The following is a 26,270-nucleotide window of genomic DNA, read 5'->3' as shown; positions in this document are numbered from 1 at the left end:
CTTAAAGATGAAATGAGAAAGAACCCCACGTGTTGGACATATATAAATACTCCACTAAAGACGATCAAGCAAAAATAACACCGAAAATAGGTCAATCAAGATGTAAGCTTTGATGCAATTAGGGGGCCATTTGTTACCCGTATCTCCACTAACGTGTTTGATGTTGTCATCAAATACATTAAACCATAAGATTTATTACTGAGACTTCTCCATTTTATCTAAGGATGTCTTACTGATATGCTTATCAGATTACTTCACTCTGACGCCCAGTAGACTTATCACACGTTAATGCAAGTCTGATATAAAAAAAATTGTAGGAAATTAAGTATAAATCATAGAGAAGGTAATATCTTTGTCTTCATTGTTTTTCTTTTCCGAGTTGATATTTTCGAAACTCAGTGCATGGGTTCAGAAATAATAGCATGTTACAGATATTTTAAACTCGTGCTTTTAGCGTCTAATACTTTGTAATTGTCATTTTTCAGCTTTAAAAAAAAATCAAATTCTATCAATTCTATGAGTTGAAGCCCAAAATGAATAATTATTTATTTTTTGCTATCACCTTACATAAACAAGAAGGGGGTAAATTTGCAGGAAATTCTCAAGAATAAGTATTTAGTGTTGCAAAATAAGTCAAAAATTCATCCCATCTATTTTCTGTATCTTTTTTTTTTATTTAACAAATTTACTGTGGCAATTCCAGTACTGTATTTTTGTTGTTAATTGATTGAAATAACCATAGATTTAAAAATAAACCATACAGGTATAGATAGTATTAATGCATTATAAGTCTGGATATTCCCTAATAAGCTAGCGTTACAATCAGACATCACATCCGATATAGATTTACTCATCATGGTTCAAATCTGAAAAAAAATCAGACAGAACATGAACTTTGAAGATAATGAACAGTAGTCATGCTCAAAAGTCCAATGAAACAATACAAAGTTGTATCAATACTAATCTGAAAACCGGGGATAAAACACAGACCCCCAGAAATTCTACAAATTCTAGAGATGGGTTCAGCGTTCCTAGGAGGAGTAAGTGTTTGACGAGGACCGGCCACACTCGCCGTGAACCCTGTGTATTGCTCAGGTAGATTAATATTCTACAGTCAAATTTAGTATAAAAAGGCCTAAAATTTAGTGTGAAATATGTCACTCAAATTACAATCCAACGATAGGTTAAAATTACTAAAAATGTCATTAAAACGATCATAGAATTTACGAAGTGCTGACCACAGCACTTAAAAGATGTTATTGAAACCCCTGTAACATCACCTGCCAGTAGCCTGTACGAAATGTTCCGCCTGGAATATAGGGGGAATAGAGGCGTACTTGGAGAAGGGATTCCGGGCGTCAGTTTGTCTCAATACATATATGGTGATATACAGGTTCTGGGCGTAACCCAAGAGGATACCAAGAGGAAATGAGCAGGAATTTGAGGTGAAAAATGCAAATGAGCTACGCCCGGAAAAATAAATGACGCCTGGAAAAAATTTACGCCTGGAAACTAAAATGACGCCTGAAGCAGAATTACGCCTGGAAAGTCCTTATTATTATAAAATACTATGTGACCTAAAAACCTATATTTAACCAAGAAAAAACATTTAGGTTATGATTAACAATGTTAAAGTTAAAAATTTAGCCTTTTGAACTGGAAGAAAACATAATGACAGGTTATTAACATAGTATAGAAATATAATTTATAAAAGCCATTTCAATTTTTTGTATAAGGGACACTGTCAAACACCACCATGAGTGTAAAATAATGTTTAAGAATTCAATAAACTTTTTAAAATACATTTTATCACTTCAATCATTACACTGAAACAAATTACTTGATACAGTTCTTCATTTATTCATTACTTTACAGTTCAAATGCCTCTATCAGACTAACTCAAAATATCTAAAGTAAAGAATCAATAAGTTATAACCTATGATCATTGTACATAATCATAATCAAAGGAACTACATGTACTCAAGTTGATACCAGATATTAATTATCTCACCTATCAGCAGTTACTGTGTCATCCAGAACAAGTGTAAAAGCCTTAACATTGATATATCTGTATTCCCTATTTCACTCACACTAAACTCTCTCCTTCCTGATCAAATTCAAACTTAACCTCCTATCTGAAATGACTCTTAATTGATAATTAAATTGATCAATCAGACGCTTTTCCTCCTCCTGAAAGTTCCAGGCGTAATTTTTGTTTCCATTTTCCTGCCATTTTACGCCAGGAAAATCTGAACTTGCCAATTGAAGCCCAGAAAGTAAAAATGACGCCTGGAAGACGCCTCTTCTACTCAGGCATAACTTTTCAAAAACTCCGTCTCCGCCTCAAGTACGCCCGGTGTCATATAATATATTGAACCCCGCGATATTTTGAACCGGGGTTCAAAATATCGCTGCGAAATATTGACCCCCCCCCATAAAATATTGATCCCGGGGTTCAAAATATTATGACCATAATATTTTGAACCCGGGGTTCAATATATTATAGTCATAAGGCCATAATATTTTGAACCCCGGGTTCAATATATTATGGCCTTGTTTGCATAATATTTTGAACCCAGGGTTCATTATATTATAGCATTATGGCCATAATATTTTGAACCCCATTACAGACATTCTCTGTTTAAAGCATAGGGGATCCTGAGATTATGGCGTTGAAATGTTGTATCTCTAATTTTAATTTTTTTTTGGTAGGTTGGGGTGGAGGTTTAAGATAGGATTTATGGCTGTAAAATGTTGTACCCCCTATTAGACATATATGTGTATAGGAGGGTGTTTAAAAATTATTGACCTAAAATAATTTTTGAATGGTAAGAGGGGGTTCAAGATATTATGGCAGTGAAATGTTCAACCCAACAACATTTTATAAGGGGTTGAAAATATTGTGGCTGTGAAGTATTGAACCTCCATTTAAAGACTACTACGGAAAAGGAAGTGAAAGTATTTAACACCCGTCTCCCACACACTCACTTTGATTTAATTGTTAGATCTCAAGGGTTGGGTATCTCTGTATTAAAATTGTATTTTTTTTTTTAATTAATATCTGTGCAATATACCTAAAGAAGTGAGAGTAAAATATTTTAATCAAAATATTGAAGTCTGAAATTGTCGCCAGGAAATAAAATATAATTGTCTTTTACCATCAAACCCCAAATATTCTACATCAAATAACTAAAATAACTTGATATGTCTGATGGAAAAACAATTATGAGGTATTTATTTCTTTTTCTTTTATCCCATCCCATTAGGTATTTATTTATTTTTTTAATTTAATTTTTTTTGTACTATAATTTACAATTTGAAAAAAGAAAATTCAAGGAGCCATGTAGTATCTCTCCATTGAGGAGGTAACAGGGATATAGCACCTGTGTATTGTGTGTACACAAGGAGGTGTCATTGGAGGTCAACAATACCAACTGTCTATTGTTTCCCCTTGATGGTTTCTATATTATTCAATACATTGTTTAGAGAGTGTAAAAAATTGGGTAGCCCAGTTTTAGGGGTGTTTAGCTTACATACATCATTCTGGTGTTAAAATCGAGCTAATCAAAGCAAATGCAATCATTTACAACGTCATCTTCAGTATACACAGATCTGGTTAATTTCCTCAGTAGTCCACCAGACAGACAAGAATGGCCAGTCAACACAAAGGACTAGATTCAATAGTTCATTCCGTAGAGTGTAACTGGAATATTTGGTGTTTTATGAAGAGAGTGAGCAACATTAAACAAAAATGAGTATCTAAGGAAGTCTAATTGGCGTACAATATTTACCAGCCATATTATTTTGAGCCCCTCTTTTTGACCACTGAAGTAAAAAAAGGGGAGGGGGTGTCAGAATTCTGAAATGACAAAATCTTGAACCCCCACCCACCTAATGAAAAATTAAAGTGTAAGAGGGAAGATCAATATTTTGAAGCCATTGTATCTTGAAAACAGTTTCCATGAACCTTTAAGTGGGGTCAATATTTAACAGCCATGATATTTAAAACCCAGCTCCTCAAAAGTGTAACAGAAATTCAATATTTTTGCAATCATAATGACTTGAAATTATGACATGTTCTCCCCATGAAAAAAAAAAAAAAAAAAAAAAAAAAAAAAAAAAAAAAAAAAAAACACACACATAAAATAGGGTCCTCAATATTTTATGATAATATCTTGAACCCCTTCTCTTTACTGTTCAATCAATATTCCCCAACCCCACAATTAACCTTTAGGGTGAGGTTGTTTTTAACAGCCATATTATTTTATTCCCAGATTTTGAGAACTCTTACAGGGTGAATATTTAACAAACACTATTCTGCTGAACCCCAAAAGACAAAAATCCAGAGGGCCATCAATATTCTATGGTCATGATATCTTGAACCTTCTCCCTTTCTGAACAAGCATAATACCAGGCCATCATTAAAAATATCTTTGTTTCCCCTAACCCGACCCTAAAATTTCAAGTTGAGTAGGTAGGTAGGTAAATTATTTTTTTTTCTGACAGCAGTTTTGAAAATGCATTCTGAAAATTGAATAATATCTCTATAAATAAGAAAGAACAAAAGAAACCGATATTTAACCCGAGTATCATACAAATGAAATTTAAAAGCAACATGTATGGTAAATTAATTCACAAATATTCATTTGAACTTGTGAAATATCTCAGGCCAGCGTAAATTTATTGAAATTGAATTTTTACAAAAAGACAAGATTCGCAAATACTCAACCATCGGCCATCCGAGTATATTTGTTTTCAAACCTACTATCATCTTCGAGTGCTTACACAGATAAAATGTCAAGGGCCATGCGTGGCGAAGTAATTCTAGTGATTCGCTTTGAAGTCGCGACGTAATTCAGGAGCTTATTCTAAGTCACAGGTCCCGACGTTGGGCGTGGAAACTAGTCAGTCAAATGAGACCGTAAAAAACGTAGGGCCATGCAGTGTCACAGTATACATGTAGATGTTGGCACGATAAAGATCCCTTACTGATGCTTTATGATCAATAGCCATAAGTGCCGAGAAAAAGTCTAAATTAGGAGCCCTCCACCAGGCAGGTGTCCAAATGTTGTCGACCCAGCAATTTTTAAAGGTATTTTAAAGCAAAGAAACAACCTATTTTCAAGGGCCCAACTAAAGAAAAGAAAAATACACTGGACGTCTCAGGAAGCCGTACCATAAGCCAACTTTAAAGATTTCAACACTATTTGAAAAGAGAGTACCTGTATAAACAATATTTAATTCAACCAAACCATATCTAAAATGATAAAAGTTTCATATATCTAATGTTATAGTCACGAAGTTTACCCCATAAATAAAAGGAATGAAGAAACGACATCCGATTTATATTCATCGAGATGAAATAATTATACAAAGATTTATTTACAAATCCTATGGTCCTATATAGTAAAAATAGCTAGAATCATACATGAAGTGTTTTTTTTTTAGATCGAAACGAATGAAATGGAGTGAAATTTATTGATATGCATACACAAATTGGGCCCCTCGTCTGCTCATGAGGCAAGCTTTGTCATGCTTACTACGTAAGTTAATTTAGAAGACACATTTGTAAATACCATCTTAACACTCTTTAGTCATGGTATATTTAATTCACGAAATGTCAAACCTATTTTTTATTTTGGCCCTATAATTAATACTTTAAAACTCCCTCTTCCTCACCACTAAAATGTAATGGGGGACAGTACTTTGCAACTATGATATTTTGAACCCCACTCTTAAATTAGAATTTTTGGGGAATCAATATTTTATGGTCAAAATATTTTGACCCCCTCTTTCAACTGAAGAAGACTACATGGGGACACCACTTGTTCTCCCTAAATTAAATAAAAATTGTGGGGGTTAATATTTTGCCACATAAATATCTTGACCCCCCCTTTAAATTTAAAAAGGTAGAGGAATCAATATTTTATGGTCATAATGTCTTGAATCCCCTCCTGTGTTTAACAAGCATAACATTTTGACTCCCCTCCCCTTGCTGTCAATATTTTGCTTCCATAGTACGTTGAACCCTCCTCTTAAATTAAAAATGTATGGGAATCAATATTTTATGTTCATAATAATATTAACCCCCCTCCTGCGTTTAACAAGCATGATATTTTGAAACCTCCAACTTTTCTTACCACCTGTGTGTGATGGGGGTTAATATTTTGTCAACCTAATATTTTGAACCCCCCCAACTTCGTTGTGAATTTTGAAAAGTAACCACAATATCTTTAACCCCCTCCCACTTTAAATTTAAGGAGTAGGGAACTCAATATTTTATGGTCATAATATCTTGAACCCACTACCAATTAAATTAAAAGGGTTGGGGGACTCAATATTTTATGATCATAATATCTTGAACCCCCTCCCTCTTAAATTAAAAGGGTAGGGGCACTCAATATTTTATGGTCATAATATTTTGAACCCCCCTCAGTCTTAAATTAAAAGGGAAGGGGCACTCAATATTTTATGGTCATAATATCTTGAACCCCCCTCCGTCTTAGATTAAAAGGGAAGGGGCACTCAATATTTTATGGTCATAATATCTTGAACCCCCTCCCTCTTAAATTAAAAGGGTAGGGGGACTCAATATTTTATGGTCATAATATCATGAACCCCCTCCCTCTTAAAATAAAAGGGTAGGGGGACTCGATATTTTATGGTCATAATATCTTGAACCTCCTCCCTCTTAAATTAAAAGGGTAGGGGACTCAATATTTTATGGTCATAATATCTTGAACCCCCACACTTTGAAATTAAAAGGGAAGGGGCAATCGATATTTTATGGTCATAATATCTTGAACCCCCTCCATCCTAAATAAAAAGAGTAGGGGGACTCAATATTTTATGGTCATAATATCTTGACCCCCCACTTTTAAATTAAAAGGGTAGGGGAACTCAATATTTTATGGTCATAATATCTTGAACCCCCTCTCTCTTAAAATAAAAGGGTAGGGGGACTTGATAATTTATGGTCATAATATCTTGAACCCCCTCCCTCTTAAAATAAAAGGGTAGGGGGACTCGATATTTTATGGTCATAATACCTTGAACCCCCTCCTTCCTAAATTAAAGGGGTAGGGGGACTCAATATTTTATGATCATAATATCTTGAACCCCCAACCCCTCTTTTAAATTAAAAGGGTTGGGGACTCAATATTTTATGGTCATTATATCTTGAACCCCCTCCCTCCTAAATTAAAAGGGTAGGGGGACTCAATATTCTATGGTCATAATATCTTGAACCCCCTCCCTCTTAAAATAAAAGGGTAGGGGGACTTGATATTTTATGATCATAATATCTTGAGCCCCCTCCCTCTTAAATTAAAAGGGTATGGATTCAATATATTATAACCATAATATGATGAACTCAAAGGGTTCAATATTTTATAAGGGGGTTCATTATATCGCAGCGAAAAATTGAACCCGGGTTCAAAATATTATGCGATATATTGAACCCGGGTTCAATATATCGTGGTATCAAAATATTATGCTACACCGGGATTTGCCAATTCCTGCTAGATTCCAGCCATATTCCAGGCGGAATCCGCCTTTAAAATTCATACAGAAGCCTGTCATGGTTTAAGCCAGCCTTGATCGTACTCAGTGCATGCTCTTGGGTATCGAATAAGTTGGGACACATATACTCCATATGTAGGTGAAAGTGGAATATTACTTCATAAATAATGTTGATGATGCAAAAGTTGTGTCATCTCGTTTGTGATGCAATTTACTTGTTAGTTGGTCCATATCGTCTATAGTCAGTAAAACATCCAAATATAAAACAGAGGTGCCAGGCGCTGTGGTGTCTTTTATTTCGAATTCGGATATATCGAGTCGACATATGAATGGAATTGATATTTGTTAATATCGATTCTCTGTAACCACTTAAACTTTGCCACGCATGGTCACGGATTTTGATGAAACTTTGCCCATTATTACAACTTGACACCAGAAACATATATCAAATAAAATTTCATTGCTATGTGTCTTAGTTGCCATGGTAACAGCCAGAAAAGTTGAAAAAATTGAGATTTTCAGCTACTTTGAATCTTTATTAAGCCTTAATAAAGAATTAGAATAACAGACAAACCATTCTCCCCAAAACCTGAAACCTTGTTGCCACTTATGCTATAAAGAAACTATTTAGAATTTATCTCTAAGTAAGTGGTAACCATGGGTACATTTGGAATACATTTTAGATGCCGAAAAATGCAGAAAAACGCTCAATATTCACTAATGATAGGTGTTAAATGATCAAACTCAATCAACAACCTAAGAAAAAACAATAAAAATATTTGACCTTAAGTAATTAGGTATTGGCAATATTAATCTAAAAATAACTTTCATGGTTGCCATGGTAACACAGTGTTACCATCCAAAATGTGTTGCTAAGATTGGGTTAATGCTACTATCTTCAGGAAAAACAATAAATTTCATGACTGGCACATACATATCCTTAGGACCTTGCAACACCGACAACATAAGAAAAATTGAGATTAATTGTTACTTTGCGGTGTAACCATGGAAACAATGTATCAGTTGTTTTAAGTGAATTTTTTTGCTGCCTTAGGAATTTACTTACCTTTTATTCAAGAAACATATTATTTGACTCACCTTGAATAGTACTTATCTGGTAAAACTAAAGTTGAATATCAGATATTGATAACGTTTGTTGAAAAATACAACACTGTTGTTATGGTAACCAAGAAGGGAAAATGTTCGATTTTGTTAATTTTATATCAATATTAAACCCTATGTGCCAGCTTTTTGCATCCAGTTAGAGATTGGGTGGCAGTCAAAATTGAAAGTCAGGTTAGTTCTTCATAATTACCAATCATAAAAGTTTTGGGAATCTACATACAAGGGTACGTATCCAAGGAAACAGAATATTTTTCAGATTTATATGCATATTTTTTTCGGCTTATTTCCATAGCAACGCTCTATTTAAAGAATTGAATTTGCATTTTTTGAAATGTGAGAATTAGGGTCACATGAACATCTTTAAAAATTGATCATAAGTTATATAGAAATATGCTTTTTAAAAAGATAGGATTAGATTTAATCACTAAGAGAGTAAATTTAAAATCCCTTCTTGGTATTAAAACCATGGCAACCATTGCCAACCTATAAGAAATATCATATTTCTTCCATGGTATATGTTACAAGGATCTTTTGTCTATTATTTGCTTGTATTTTAACCTATAATTTTTTTTTATTCTTAAGTGTATGATGTTATGAAATTAAATGAGCAAAATTATTACTTTTTTTATACTTTGTTTCCGTAGTAACGTATGTAATAGTTGATTTACCAAACATGTTTATCATGCATTTAAGACATCAGGCCTTCAACTTTCAGAAACAATCATTACCACTTGTTTGCTTTGCTGCAAACGTTAACTGTGGGACTCTGAACATGTTGAAAAATGCCATTTTTCACACTTTAGGACATGTTGCCATGGTAACCATGTCACGTAGCAACCAATTTCTGCCTGATTTGAGTTTACGATATCAAAGACTTTTATCATAGAGAGTTTGGAGAAATTCTGAGACTATGCGTGCCACATCTTCTATATAAAAGTTCAAGTAGTTACAGAGAATGGCTCTTAATAGACAAAATGTCGTCGATATATCTGGATATGGAGTTGAATACCACAGCAAGTATTTTCTTCTTGTGATTTAGAAGCATTTGAAGAAATTCTGCTTGAAAGGGGTTATAAGAACAGTTCGGCTATTAAAGGAGCACAATAAGAGACCATCAACTGATGTGAAAAGAACAGGTGCCCCCCCCCCCTCCCCCTCGAAACACAGAAACACACACTCAGTTCACACATACAGGAGAAAAGGTCATCTTAGGCCGTTGTAAATAAAATCCTTGTTTTACGTTCCTTCTTTGAAAAAGGTACCCTACAGTCCGAATAAAAAACAGACACATTCCAAAAACTGCTGTAGCTTTAATTTTGAATGGATTTGCAATATTTCCAAGAAAAACATAGACAAATTGTGAAGAATTTAACATAAAAAACCGTGTAAGGGAGGAATAGTAAATGTAAATGAAAAGCAAGTGAAATATGAGCAGAGACTGTGACCTATCAAGCTGTTTTGAACGACCTTTTCATTCAAAACGACTATTCCAGGAAAGTTTTTTCCTCCTATCCCCCTCCTCTCCACTCAGCGGAAAAAAGCGAGGGTTCCTCCCCTTCCACCCCCAGATCGGCCAATATAGCTGTTGCATTGAATCTGTTCGTCCCAAAGTACCAACGCCATTAACTTTTTTTGCACCTAATCTCAAAATACATAAATACATTGACCATTAAATAGGTTCAATTAATTGATCTCTTTTTTAACTTTCTGCTTTGAAACGACCTCTCGAGCTCATCTAGAATATTGATACTGAGGCAAACTCAGCCCTCGGGGACTTAACATTATCAGACCTGTTTACTCTTACGATTTCGCCGTATTTTGTACTGATTTTGAGTCCAGAATATGTCTTACGTTTTGCTATTACATGTATGAAAATACGGAAATCGACAATTCGTTTGTTTCGATTTTAGCAGTAAGTTTTTGTTGTGATATGTCTCAGTTTGACGCTTTTTAATCGCTGAAAAAGGGAAAGATTTCAAATACTTCAGTGGTGTCGGGTTGCCAAAAAGCGTTGGTTTAAAAAAAGAAAGCAAGGTATGATGTTTTTCTTTGTTGTTTAACCATGATTTGGTAATAAGAAATGTAGTTGTTCTTTAGTAATATATCTCTAATCTATGGAAAGAGAGATCTTATTGGCAAATGCCAAATCTAATAAAAAATACTGAGAGACAATATAACATAGGTAAACAGGTCTGCATTATGAAAGTGGTCCCCACTTCGAAAGGGATCCATGAGTATTTGAGATTTCCCATTACTTGCTGTAATAACGAAACATATGCTCAGAATAAATTTTTGAGGTAACTCTCGGATAATCTCTGGAAATTTGGCGCTAAATACACTTTGGAATAAGGTGTAATTCCAATGACACTTCAAGACAAGATGTCTAAAATAGTGTTTGTTGTGTGTAATCTCATGCAATCTATATATACGTCATTGTTTGATTGTTTGAAAGCAATTATGCAACATACGGCCTATGTGGAGGAAAACTTGTACATAATTATATTGATTAATTAATAAAAAAAAATAATGTACATCTTTACGTTATTTATACTTCGGTATGTCATAATCAACCAAGAAATCAAGTGTTAAGATCATAGCAATGATGAAAAAGAACGACTTCATTTATTTGCACTGCAAAAGATCTTCTTTTTTTTAAAATTCGACCTTTAAATAGATTCAGAAAACTACAAGTTCATGTTTATTGTTAAAAATAGAGTTTTTAAATGCGTCATGTACTTGTATCATTGCAAGGAGCTTTGGCCTTATTTAAAATTTGTTACAATGTACTAGATTAAGAGGTACTGTATGAAAAACGATAGCCATTTCTCCTTGTACGTGGTGGGTGTATCTCCCTCAACTTGAGCAGGTAGCAGTCAATGTCAACTTTTTCATGCTCTCTTCTCCTTTCAACTGCCTTGTTTGAAAAAGATATACAGTATCCAAGAATATACTTTAGTAAATTGTCAGGTAGTTTCCGGTTTTCTCCGTACAATTTTACCAAAGTCTGAGGCAGTAAGTCGCCCATACCTGGCTTCTCTCCAGATTGGGTTGATGTGGTGACCTTTAGTCATTTCATGTATAATTTCACACGCTTTTGATGAAACCTGAAGAGACTCAAAATATTGCATAAATTGTTGTTTACATTCCTCTGAAAAAAGATCAACCTTCGGGTTCGGGTATTGCTTTTGCACCTGGGGGTTATGTTTCAAAAGTTAAGAAATTGTTTAGCCATCCAGCCATTCATTTTATTTTTTAAAGTTTTTCTTTAAAAACTTGAATAGATGGTAAGGTTAGGTCTAGATATTTCTCGTGACACTTTATGAACTTCGATTGTTTCTCCCCGTCTTTTTTTTTCTTTTTGTTGAAAGCCATGTGCCTTTTTTGGTGAAAGATTTCTGCTACGTGGTTTAATCCATTCACAAGCTTTTAAAGTTGGAGCAATTTTACCGGTGTGCATTTTTACTGTTATATCCACAATTTTGTACAATAATGCTGCAAAATGATGCAAAATGCAGTGAAAAAGTATCTGGACACCTGGTACTTTATTCTCAAACATTTCTTATTAAATGTACAATAATATGTTCATGCACACGCAGGCCTATAGGAAGCAATTTCAGTTTGGGGGGAGGGGCATAGCCATACATTTTCAGTTGGGGGCACTATCAACTACCAAAAATTCATTGACATTAAATAAAAAAGGTTATCAGACGTTTTTATTGAGGGGGCATAAGCATAAAGTAGATATGTTTTCTATAATAATCTATACATCGGCAAAATAATTGGCCCCCTGTGCTCCCCCCTACCCCGGTTCCTACGGCAATGAAACGTACCTTTATTGAACACATTTTTACCTGACAAGCAAGTGGATATACAAATATTGTGCATTAGAAAATGTTACAAATTTACATATATCAAGAATAATTATCATAATTATATTATACAATTTTGAAAATGTATTTCAAATCAAATTTGGAAATGTTTCAATTTCAACACCGTGCTCTAGATTAACTTAAATCTCAGCGGTTTTTATTTGATATTTACATGTAAATTAAATCGAATGTTTTGCATTTTTTTTTTTTTTTTTTTTTTGGTTTCCCTCTTGGGTACATTCCTAAGTTTACCTGTAACTCTCCATTTTGTTTGTTTTCATTGTCCATTCTTTTTGAAAAAGCTGTCCATTCTTAAAAGAATGGGCAGTTTTCCAAAAGAATGGACACTTACAGGTGACTTAAAGGATTGTTTTGGGAGTTGACTCAACATTAAGCTATAGAATGGACAATACAAACAAAAGGTTCACGTCATAATCATGTTTTAATTGCAGTTCGAGACCCAGCTTTCCGTTAGCTTTGACGGTACTGGCAATTTTTTCACCAAGCGGTGTGATTATTTTTTTTCCTTTAGAACTTCCGAATCACCGCAGTCTACGTCGTTATCTAGATCTAACCATAATTCCTTTGCGCCCTTTGCTCTCCGTATAAGTTCGGGTGTGTTTCCAAAAGTTGGTTGAGCACACTTTTTAAGAAACTCAATTAGTTTTTTTTCTCATTCCATCAAAACATTCCATTTTTAATGATTTTACATAATATCCTTGACGTTTGACGCTACAGCAGCAACTTGCCTTATCGGAATATAAAAACCTCCAATACTAGAGAGTGCATATAGGGAAGTATCTAGGTTATAGAAAGGGACTATAGTAGAATGGTCGAAATTAACATTGTACATTTAAAAATACTTTAAATATTTTTGTCATACATGTTTGCTTTAAGTTCTACACATTCAGTCTGAAAAAAAAATTGTTTGGAATAATGAATTTTTAAATTTCATGAAATTTTCTTTCAAAATATTAGCTCTCTTTAAAGATGAAATGAAAAAGAAGCTTACATGTTGAACATTTATAAATACTCCACTAAAGACGATCAAGCAAAAATAACACCAAAAATAGGTTAATCAAGATGTAAGCTTTGATGCAATTAGAGGGCCATTTTAACCCGTATCTCCACTAACGTGTTTGATGTTGTCATCAAATACATTAAACCTTAAGATTTATTACTGAGACTTCTCCATTTTATCTAAGGATGTCTTACTGATATGCTTATCAGATTACTTCACTCTGACGCCCAGTAGACTTATCACGCGTTAATGCAAGTCTGATATGAAAAAAAAAATCTTTGGAAATTAATTATAAATGATAGAAAAGGTAAGGTAGATCTAATATCTTTGTCTTTATTGTTTTTCTTTTCCGAGTTGATATTCTCATAACTCAGATTATGGGTTCTGAAATACTGGCATGTTAGAGACTCTATTCTGAACTCCTGTGGACAAACATATGATGATTCAGTTTTTGTATCATTCTATGGTTATAATCTATTGTTAAAGAAACATTGTTAAATCATTTTTGCAAGAATGGTTTTGCGGTTGTTGAAAACTCATCTAAATGCTTAAATCATACAGTACTTTAAGAACAGTTTTGGACGAGAAATATATTTGAGTAATCACCCAAAAAGATTTAGGAATTATTTTTTACTAAATTTAAACTTCCAATCGAAACAGGTAGATGCATATGGCTTAATATAGACAATCAAATATTTAAGGATTTACATTCTTTATGTGATAAAAACTCTTTGGGTATGAATTCCACTATGTAATGGAGTGTTTTAATTACTTAAAACTTAAAAGGAAATATTAAAATCATGTAAATCTATACTTATTAATGAAGATATGCACATTCTTCCATTCTAAGATTTCACATTTTACTAATGTTAATGCTGTTACTCAAAAATTGGAATTTTCTAAATACAATATTTACCGAAATACTTATTCCTATTTAGATATTAGGCCTATGCATAAGGTATGAAACGAAATCTTTGTAACATGTATAAGATATGAAACGCAAAATTTAACAAAAAAGGGGGGAAAGTGAGTCGACTAATGCTCCCACAATAATGCACGATGACCCTGAATGTCGAACATTGATCAGTTGAAGTATTTCTTTCTTTCAAATTGCCATTAATTGTCGGTAGAAACTGCTAAAATGATTATCGTTAAAATCACCATTGAAAAAAGTCAACTTCCCCGCTTTCGCGGGATTTCATCTCCAGTACTTAAAAATTTATTAGTGTTGATGTATAAGAAAACCTGTCTTTATTTGTTAACATAAAATACAGTATTGATCTGTGTCAGTTATATTCTATTATTATACTTATCTGCATTACTTGACTTTGTATTTCGTACATATGTAAATATGTTTATATTTCTCATATACCATGGTATGGTCTCAGTGTAATAAACAAGCAATCTCTCATTTATCCGAGGGTTGAGCGGTCATTTGTCACCAATGTATTATACAATGTAATATGTCATCTGATCACACGTATTAAGGTCAAGATCTAGTAAATGAAAGGTACCTACATATTTTTCTTTGAGAAACGAGTTCTTTTAATAATATAGCTTGAAAAAATAAGGTGTATCAGGACATAAATTTTTGGTAAATTCAACGAAAAAACAAATTTAAACTATTATTTTGAATGAAAAATGAAGAAAGTCAGGTATTCATTTCGGAGTTTTCTTTTTCATCCCAGAACAAAATTGCCCACAGTCTCTCAGAAAACGGTTTTCCGTATCTTCTTGACCTCTACTTTAAAATGATATTAAATTGAAAGTAGGTATAGGGGTTACTTTTGACATGATTTCAAATTGAATTCCCTGAAAATGCTTCATTTTCTACGTAGTAATATTCTATTACAATCATAAAGTACGGGAAAAAAAAAAATTGAATCAATTATGATATCGTAATGGATCTAGCATCAAAAGTTCAGTCTAAACTTGACCTTAACATATTTTAATACCGTAGTCCGGTTAACAATTACATCCACTGAATATTATTTCTTTATTTCTTATGAAAACCATTTGCGTTTATCAGTCAGTAAACGACACTAAGCAAGTCATCAGCATAGATTTCTTGAGCAATGGCTCTTCCATCACTTATGCATACAATGATAAGAACATCAATATTACAATATTAAACATATTTAATTTTACTTTAAATTGATTTTTTTTAAACAGGTATAAATATAAACAATAAAATGTCTCTCTTTGTTCGTTAGTACGAGAACTACAAGAATCGCAGTTATTGCAGAAAAATTTACATAACGCGCTGACGCGGTTTATGTATTTTCCGGCAATAGCTTCGACATTTATTCCCGCACTACAACCAAAGAAAGCATTTTCTTGTTTAATATTATTTCCAGAACTGTCTTTTAATCAATGATTATACCTTAGAACTAGTTAATATTTCTATAGTAATAAAAAGCATGTTAGGGATTATTTTTTTCATCCTTTTTCGTAATTAAATGCTGCATTTCCGTTAACAGTGTGCCAATTATCATCAGTGTATTTTTGCCTATGACGTCACAACAGTATGGCATCGAAATCCGATATTGACTCTCAATATCGCTTAAAATATCCTTAGATCAACGTTCAATGTATTCAGGTTTTAATGAATATGGTTGTTGAGAATATGTTTTCTTTAAATAGCTATTTTTTAAGAGATGTGACAAGTTCTTCGACGATCGCAACTTCTCGGGCCTTTCCAAAAGCAGAAAAACGGCTAAAGTGTTTTTCCGCGCTTGCCATAAAGGCCCGAGAAGATGCGGTCTGTCCTTTAGGCTGGAATACTACGGGAGACAAGGAGACGATTAAAATCAATCGAGCAGATAAATGGAAACTGATTAAAACGACAAAAGGAATTAGATATATATATACATGAATGTGTAATGATATATTTGTATAATGTAACGAAAATGTTATGATGGAGTGTTATGCAAATATTTCTTAAACGATTTCAACGTCCCACAGCAATATCAAAGACTGTTAGCATTTTGCAAAGAAATAAATTGCACTCTTTCCTAAATATGTGGAAAACAAGTAAAGATTACCAATGAGATTTTATTTTTATCGATTTGAAGCCATGAAAAAATCTATACCAACCAGCGTATTTTATACGTTTATGACTACACACACTTACAAGAGGCCCACGGGCCTTATAGGTCACCTGAGTATCATGTATTAACTTTGCCCTGAGCCCTGCCCTTACACTAGAACCTTGACCCAGGGGACATAAAATTCCCAATTTTGGAAGAGACACCCTTAGGCATAATAACTATACTCTTAGTTCATGGGCTTAATACCCAGGAGAAAAGGAGAAGATTGTCAAAGAATTATTGCATTTTTTACAATGTAATCATTAAAGCCCCGCCCTAACACTAGAACCCCTGACCCAGGGCCATGAAATTCACAATTTAGGAAGAGGCACCCTTACTCATTCTAACTATGTATTCAGTTTGTTTGTCTTAATACCCCGGATCAAGGAAGAAGATTTTTAAAGAAGTAATGCATTTTCACTATATATTCAGCAGAGCCCCACCCTAACACAAGAACCCCTGACCCTGGGGCCATGAAATTCAAAAATTTAGAAGAAGCACCTTTACTCATCATAACTATGCATATTGTTTGTTAGCTTAATACCTATCAGCAGAGGAGAAGATTTTTAAAGAAATAATGCATTTTCACTATATATTCAACAGAGCCCCGCCCTAGCACCAGAACCCCTAACTCTGGAGCTATAACATTCACAATTTTGTTAGAGGGCTCAATGCTTATTACAATCATGCCAACAGTTTGACTACTTGATGTTCAGGAGTAAAGAAGAAGATTTTTAAAGATTGCATTTATTTTGATTGGTTTTAGTCCCACCCGTCAGGCCAAAGGGGGGAAGGGGTCATGAATTTAACAATTTTTACTCCCCTTTATCTATAGATGCTATATGCCAAATTTGGTTGAAACTGGTTAAGTGGTTCCAGAGAAGAAGCTGAAAATGTTCAAATGTTAATGCACGAGGAACGACGCACGCCGACGGACGAAAACAGATAGCAAAAGGTCACCTGAGTAAACTCAGGTGACCTAAAAATTCAAGTTTCTGAGAAAAGTTATATTTTTGTTTTTCAATATTTCTCTACGTTGATAAATATTTTTGCAATATAAAGAAAACAAAGGTCATGACCTACACCTTGGACATGCAGCTCTGCGAAATATTTGATTAAAAAATATCAGATGTTTATTTTGTGTGTTAAAAAAATATATTCTGTTGTACTTTATCAATTTGATCCTTACGATTACTTTTTATGTGATTTAGGTTGAGTAATTTTCTAGTGTATTCACGTTTTATCCAGAGCAGTGGATGTTCCCGCGTTGATCTGTAGGATGGACGACCACAAAGGAAAGGTTTTTCTAATCACCGGTAAGACAAACTGAAATTATTAAAAATATATGTCAAAATAGCAGACATGGCGAGAAAATTCAATGATTATGCCCTACAGGTGCCAGCTCTGGTATTGGGGAGGGCATTGCCGTCCTTCTCGCAAGGTGCGGAGCAAGTTTATCATTGACGGGAAGAAATGAGGTCAACTTAGAGACTGTAAAGGAAAAATGTCTGAAGGAGGGTTTATCACCGGAGAAAGTAAGCCATTTACTGAATAAATTTATAATATAAATTATAATTTTTTTAAAGAAGTAAACATTTTTTTTAATCAACAGATACTGTTTTCCGTGGGTGACATTACATCCAGAGATTATAGAAGGTCATTAGTGGATCAAACAATAAAACAGTTTGGAAAACTAGATGTTCTGGTAATTATCTTTTACATAAGTTTTTGTGAGCTATCGAAGTTTATAGTTATGTGTCTTAACTATGTTGAGATAGTGAAGACTCAACATTTTTCTAGTCATAACCCCGAGGGGTAGGGTTGGGTCACATTAGTTACATAAAAATATCTATGAAAAAATCTTAAAAAGTCATCTTCTCGAGAACAGCAAAACCTTGATTAGTCATATTGATATGGAGACATCCTCAGATAGTGTCATTTTAAATTTTTTCATATCATGACCCCTGGTGGTAGGGTGGGGCCAGCATAAGTGATCAAAGTTTTACGTAGATATAATCTACAGATATACAAAACTTAAAGATAAGACATAGCGCGCAGTAACGTAACGATTTCTTATTTAATCCTATTGCTCCGTTTTTAAATATTGATATTACCTTTCTGATAAAATGGACATGAACGCCAATCACCGTCTAAATTTTAGAGTTACCTCCCGTTGAAACGTCGCCTGGCGCTAATTTCATCTAGAAGTAAACAATGTAGGAAAATCGGCAAAAATGCAGTGTAGAAACGTTTAGAAAAACATACAGTTAAAAGCTCAAGCAATGTTAAGATGTCGGTGTTCGTTCCTTTGTGGTCTGTAAACTTCTTTCTTCAAAATACTACTCCTTCATTAGTTTTGGCCCTATTTAAATAAAACTTGTCATGCAACAGCTAAGATCAATTCTGTATATTGGTTTTTGAATAGAATTCGACGAACATTGTTGCAATGGTTATTATATTAAAATTTAAAAAAAATATGAAATTATTTCAAAAACACTACAGTTTTGGTTTAATTTTGGTACATTTGGTACTTTTGTAAAGTAAGACACATAATTCTTTTTATTGTCTTATTTTTATTTATTTTATTTTTAAAAAAAGGGGGGGGGGTATTTCAATTTTTGTTTTGCAGTGATTAAGTTTTGTGAAATCAATTATTGATTAATGAATCTTAATAGAGAGTCTAACACTCGTTTCTGCTTTCGATCACATTTTGCTTTCGTGCAGCTTCCTCCATGGTTAAATTTTCAAATGTGGAGAACCCTGGGGAGTACATCCTCTTAAATCCCCCTAAATCCACAATCCCATGTTGTTTTGTTGGGACCAGCGCTTCTTAAATCACATGAGATATGTCTTAAGATAAGCTCGTTGTCGTAATGTTGGAACAAAGATTAGGAAGTCTCCTTAGATAGTGTTACTTTGTTGGCCTCTCTAAAAAAATAAGATGTGTCGTAAGTTCGTCCAAGGATATATCTTAGTCAGTCCAGATAGCTTCATAAGCATGCCTACTACTGCATTAATTTTTATTACAAGGTAAATAATGCGGGAATGGCAAAGTCCATGGATATATCAATAGAAACAGAAGAAAACTTTGATGAAATTATGAACGTCAACATAAAGTCGGCATACTTCCTTACCCAGCTGGCTATACCACATCTGAAGGCGACGAAGGGTAAGTGTGAGAGAATCTTAGTTGTTGTTGTTAGTTGTTGGCACAACAAAGTGAAAAATTGGATCGGGAGGTATTTACCTAAGAATTCTTTACAAGCAAAAACATGACTGAGTCTTTCATGTATTCCCAATCAAGATAGGAGTGTGCATACACCGAACAAATGAGGCCAATCAGACCTGTCTCCTCAGATCAAGAATTCCGAAAGTGTGTTCGATTAAAGCCGAAATCAGTACCCCAGAGTTGTTGTTGGTTTCACCCATATGCACGTCTCTACCAGTCTCAGTTAATTTAAAGATTATTGAAAGGTGTTCTTACACATCTACATCCGGAATCCCCCAGCCCGAGCTCAAGACCAATCATCTAGAACTCTTACAATTGAAAATTGTTGACCTATAATAATTTAATCATTTTTCTCAGTTAAATTTCAAAACGTCTTTCTTTCAGGCTGCATCATCAACAATTCAAGTGTACTTTCAACCACTGTCTTCTGGGTAGTACAGGTTTTTATTTCCTAAAAATGTAGAAAACATGTAATTTAATACAAACAAGTTTTTTCTTGATATATGTAAAATTTATTGTTCACCTAGGTCAAAGGCTCTCGTGATCTTTTCTGATCGAGGAGTGTCCGGTGCCAGTCTATCGTCTGTCGTGTGCTGTCTGTTGTCTGCACACTTTTCACATTTTTGACTTCCTACCAGGAACCACTGGACCAAAGTTAACCAAAGTAGGCAAAAGCATCCTTGGGTAAAGGGAATTTGTATGTTCAAAATGAAGGCAATTCCTCTTTCAAGGGGAGATAATACAGAATTTGTGAAAATTTGGCGGAACCTTTTTTAAAAAACTTCTTCACAAGAACCACTGGCCCGAAAAAGTTGAAACTTAGGTGAAAGCTCATTTCATAGTTTGTTCAGAACATGACCCACGGCTAGAGCTGGGCCACAATGAGCAAGCGTGGTTTTAGAAAGAGAAAATCTTTAAAAATCTCTTTAGAACCACTAGGATAGAAAAGGTGAAACTTATGTGAAACATTCATTACATAGTGTTACTGTTAGTAGTGTTATAGTGTTAAGTTTGATGAAAACATGATCAAATCATGACCCTAAGAGGTAGGGTGGAGTTACAATGGCCGATCAAAGTTTTACATGAAAATATATTGGGAAAATCTTTAAAAAAAATCTTCTCCTCCAGAAAAGCAAGCCCATGATTGGTCATGAATACGAAAATATCCTCGGGTGGTGTAGGTTTAAGTTTGTTAAATTTAAGACACCTTCAGGTAGGGTGGGGTCACAATAGGCGATCAAATTTTTACGTAGGAATATATATGAAAATCTTTAAAAATCTTATTCTTAAGAAAAGCAGAACCATGAAGTATTAATATGGAAGCATCCTTAAATGGTGTAGATTCAAGTTTGTTCAAATTATGATCCCCAGGGGTAGGATAGGGCCAAAATAGGCGACTGATGTTTTACACGCAAAATCCTTAAAAATCTGTTCTCAAGATCAGCAAAGCCATCATTGATCATGTTAATATCTTAAATTATCATATTAATTTAAAAGACTTATTTATGTTTCTAAATTACTTGAAATTAAATGCGTATTACATTCCTTATGATCATAGTCTATCAGATTTTTGTTTTTAAAGAGTTTCTCAGATTTGTGTTTTAGTGCGAATATACCGCGTTCATTAAACAGTATTTGACTCAAATAAAAATCCCTCAATTAAAAATCCGATATAATTAGATAGCGATCACGTGACCGTGATACGTCATAGGCGACAATGGCCGATCAGTTATTTACATAAGTCTAAATAAAGCCAGATCCGACTATTTCACTTCGTTGTAGTCACCCGGTTAAGATTATTTCTGAAAGGACCTATAAACAGTTATTTATAAAAAGTGATTTGTCACTTGTCCTTTATTATTCACACATTCAACATTGTAGAGTCTTTAATATTGTTTATTTGTAATGAAATATCAATTTATTCAAATATATTTGCACATATTTTGCAAATAATGGCGATCTCGAATAAAAACTTTTCTATTACAAAACATTACAAATACAAATGTTTAACTAACAAACAGAAAAAGCAGATTAATTTTTCAAATAGGAGTAGATTTGGTAAAATAAAATAAATTTATTTAAAACCTATCTATTACAAAACATTAATTTTACTCAAGTTAAATTGTAAATAAGCGACTGAATTAAATTCAATTTCAGAAGGGCGCCGGGGGATAATTAGAATATGTAATACTCGTAGAAGAGTCTAGGTGGTCAACGGTGATGTTTATTTATTACCTTTTCTCTTATAATCATAGACTACAATAAAATTCAAGAAGCCCGGCAGTAATTTTGCAACTCTTTTCGTGCATAAGCATCATTTTTTTATTTTCTTACCGATATGAAGCCGCTATGTACACTCATGTATACTCATATTTTTTATCTTTAATCAAGATTATACTTAAAATTAAAACGAGTTCAAATTTCTATAGTAATTGAAAAGCACGTAAATAATTATTTTTTCAGCATTTTTCATATTTTTATATTGCATTGGTCGTTGTTAACTCCGTTAATAGTGTGCATATTCCTATCTCTCTATCACTGAATTGTCGCATATGACGTCAGTAGTATGACACCGAAATCCGATTGAAATATGCATATCGCTGTATTTGAATTTCAATTCTTAACATCGCTAAATATATATATGCTTGCAACACCATTTATAATGTTCAGTATTTTAATAAACAAGGTTGTAGATAATATTTTTCATAATATTACAATTTTTAAAAGCATACGATTAGGTCCTTATATATTAATATATATGGAAGAATCCTCAGGTGGTGTAGACTCAAGTTTGACCAAATCATGACCCCCGGGGCAAGGATAGGGCCACAATGGGTGGTCAAAATAATACTTTTTCCTCAAGAACAGCAAAGTCACATTAGTCTTACTAATATAGAAGTATCCTCAGAAAGTGTAGATTCAAATTTTTTCGAGTCGTGATCCCCGGGGGTAGGACAGGGTCACAACAGTGGATCAACTTTTTACATTGGAATATCAATAAAAATTGTTCAAAATGTTCTCCTGAAAAACAGCAAGGCCATGTTTAGACTTAATTTATATGAAAGCATCCTCAGTATGCATAAATTAAAGATTTTTTTCAAATCATGACACCCCCCCCTCCCTCCACGGCTAGGGGTGGGGTCACAATAGGAGATCAAACTAAATCTTAAAAAATCTTTTAAAGCATTGATTAGTCAAAGAAATACATGTATAGAAGCATCCTCAGTTAGTGTAGATTCAAATTCTTCAAATCACGACTCCCGGGAGGGGGGATTTTTATATTTAAACTTCTCAATAATTAACTAATCTCTGCTTTTCTCTAGCCAAAATGCTCAGGTGAGCAATGTGGCCCATGGGCCTCTTGTTTATTTTATATTCTATGTTTTATGGTAGATATCTGGAAATTGTTCCTACTGTATGTCCAAAGCAGCAATGGATGCATTCACCAGAAATTTAGCTATTGGTATTAATATTGAACTTTATAAAACCCTCATCATCATAAAAGAATTAATCAAAACAGTATACACTACTAGTATGTTCTGTAGATGTGTAATGAATAACATATCTAATTGCTTTTTCAGAATTAGCACCCTTTGGAATTCGGGCAAATAGCGTGAGGTACAAAAAATTTATATAATACAGCTCTATTTGAATTCATTTATATATATTTTAATACAATCTTTAGTTTTTATTTTTAGACCAGGAATAACAAGAAGTAACCTCGCGAGACATAATATAACAGACGAAGAATTACTTAATAAGGTGAGTCATGAGGGTTGTCCGAACATTCCTTAGAGAAGCGGGCTTTTTTTGTAGGAACCCGGTGTCATGAATTAATGTAAATTTGGAAATAGATTAAACTAACAATATGTAATAGATTCGCCGACATGTATAGAAGAATTAAGCAGATAAACCCCATTAAATGAAATACATGTATATGTACCTATTTCCCGATGTAAGGCAGCGCAATACCCCCAATATAGCAATTAAAAAGCGATAAATATTATTTCAAAATTTACAAATTTAGTATTTACTACTGAGAAATTCGGGAATAGAAATATTAAAAAATCTTAAAATGGTATAGTTAACTACTTTTCCTTTAATTAGGTTGTATATGCTCGGTTTGGTTTGAAATTTGACTTGAAAAATGGCCAGCGTGTTGACATAGGGGACACACTGGGCTGTTATGAAATGTTCTGAGCATGAAATCACTTCCACAAAAACGTATGTCACAAATATGAAATGACAGAAACAGTTTATAAAGTTTGTAAATAAGCGAAAAAAGAAAGACGTTGGCTGCAAGAATCGGACAAGGAATCGTTGTCAAATTGACACTGTGCAACTCTATTTGAGAAGACAAGTCTTCAGAAATAGAGAAGGTTTTAGAATGTTTAGTATTGGATATATGTACATAAATTTATTATGTTGTAAATTTTGCATTTACCTCCATCTAGTAAATTCTAAACGTACAATATGATAAAGGTTGAAAGTGGTATGTTTTCTTGGGGTGAAAATTTTCAATGTTACCCTCAACTATATGCATTATATATTAGACGAAAGTTTCATACAGATATTAACAAACATTCTCAGAGTATTGCATTAATTAGCAATACTAGTCTCCTACAAAAGCAAAAAAGCAGAAAGTGATTTAAAAAAAAAAATATCTAAGTTCAATAGGAATGATTCTGTCAAAAATCATCGGTCCAAGACCAAAAATTCAAACTTGGCCTCTATTTTCTGGTAAAATACCTGCATATATACATACATCCCTACACAATTTAGTGGAAACTGACAAATTTCTAATTTTTTTAAGTTCAAGAGGGATAATTCTGTCAAAAATCAGCGGACCACAACCAAATTCGATTTTGACCTGTATTTTCTTGTAAAATACCTGCACATGCAATTTCAACCTCATTCATACATCCCTACAAAAGTTTGAGAGCGGAAACTGAAAATTTCTTTATTTTTTGTTTCTAAGTTCAACAGGGATAACTCTTTCAAAAATCATCGGACCATGACCAAATTCGAACCTGCGTATTTCTATGACGAATCCATATGTAAATTTGAGGTGAATGTGTGCAATGTTACCAAGATAATGAACGGAAAGACAATGATGTCGGGTTGAAGGAATTACAGAATGAAGGAACAGGTTAACATTATATGCCCCCGGCCATTGTATGGCGGGGCGTAAAAATCCGAATGTGTGACGTTTATCTATTTTGATGTCGGAGATTGCTATGGATGGTAGGAAAGGGTAACGCTACAATTCTTCTCACTCGTTCTGTTAGCAGAAAATATTCAGTATTCCTCTTAGTCTACTTTTACAGTCATAAAATCATGTGCCCACTAAAATAAAATCCTCCAAGATTATTGGCGTACGTTTGAGCAAGCAAAATGCCAAATTTTACCCCCACTTAAAAATCTCTAAACGGTATCCACTGTGATGGGACGAATTTCTTAACCTAATGAGGATCTAAATCTCTAATCAAATTTGGAGAATGTATGAAAACAGCGTTATTGCAATTGGTTCAAAGCTGCCAGATATAACATTTATAAAAATATAGATAAAACTTGAAATTAAAACCCCTCCCGCTAAGAGAGAGAGAGAGAGAGAGAGAGAGAGAGAGAGAGATTTGAAAATTGAATGTTAAGATTTAATTCTGTTTCAGTTGATGGCAACATCTGAACAAGAAAATCCTTCTGGACGGAATGGTGAGCCGGAAGATGTTGCCAATGCTGTCTCATTCTTGGCCTCTGACAAATCATCATATATAACTGGACAGGACATTGTAATTGATGGCGGACGTTTTATCCGATATTAGTTACATAGCTTTCACAATATTATGCCATGAATGCTCCAACTGAATTCTACTTATGATAGATAATACACAGACTATTCTTTTTATAGCACTGAATTTGCACAATTGAAATTCGTGTATACAATAATTGATTGATTCAGCTCAGATATATACTGGTATGCACATTTAGTGTTAATTTTTTACTCTTTTGATTTCTAATGCTTACTATTCTGCATTTTGGAAACTCCTACACATTGTGCTCTAAGAAGAGATTACTTACTTTAAAGAACAGGCCTACGGGCCTTAACGTTCATCTGAGTATAATGTAAAACTATAAAGGATCAATGTAGTTCGAATATGAAATAAGCTGATAAATGAAGCCGTGTTGCCCAAAAGCAAGAGACATAAGATGATTAGGGATCAGCAAAATAATTAATTTAATGTCCAGTCACAAAACTAAATGTTGATCTAATTACTGCTTATGTCTGTACTTACCCCATTTGTTACTATCCCAATGTGGGCTAATGAAACAATAGTTCTTGAGCTCTTTAATAAACCAATCTCATTCCCTCTCAGATTGGTATCTTTTAGTCTCAGAAGCACATTTAAAGGTGCTTA

At 33.7% G+C, this 26,270-nt stretch overlaps 1 protein-coding gene across 2 annotated transcripts; it reads left to right on the top strand.

Annotated features, from left to right (window-relative positions):
• Positions 1 to 10,597: 10,597 nt before the first annotated feature.
• LOC133197579 (3-oxoacyl-[acyl-carrier-protein] reductase FabG-like) lies at positions 10,598 to 25,837 on the top strand. Of its 2 annotated transcripts, none has more exons than XM_061333682.1 (10): positions 10,598 to 10,680; positions 17,837 to 17,941; positions 18,021 to 18,160; positions 18,238 to 18,330; positions 19,656 to 19,794; positions 20,239 to 20,285; positions 23,248 to 23,317; positions 23,436 to 23,472; positions 23,553 to 23,616; positions 25,524 to 25,837. In XM_061333682.1, the coding sequence occupies exons 2-10, from the start codon at positions 17,905 to 17,907 to the stop codon at positions 25,674 to 25,676; spliced, it is 780 nt and encodes a 259-aa protein (XP_061189666.1). In that variant the 5' UTR covers positions 10,598 to 10,680; positions 17,837 to 17,904; the 3' UTR covers positions 25,677 to 25,837. The 2 variants fall into 2 exon arrangements, with proteins under 2 accessions (XP_061189666.1, XP_061189667.1); XM_061333683.1 differs by having other exon boundaries at positions 10,637 to 10,680; positions 17,874 to 17,941.
• Positions 25,838 to 26,270: the final 433 nt, after the last annotated feature.

This window comes from Saccostrea echinata, unplaced genomic scaffold (assembly GCF_033153115.1).
Source record: "Saccostrea echinata isolate AGI-Se365-2 ecotype Australia unplaced genomic scaffold, CSIRO_AGI_Sech_v1 ptg000030l, whole genome shotgun sequence".
Taxonomy (NCBI): domain Eukaryota; kingdom Metazoa; phylum Mollusca; class Bivalvia; order Ostreida; family Ostreidae; genus Saccostrea; species Saccostrea echinata.
The sequence above is the reverse complement of the archived record's forward strand: the minus strand, read 5'-3'. Positions and strand labels throughout refer to the sequence as shown.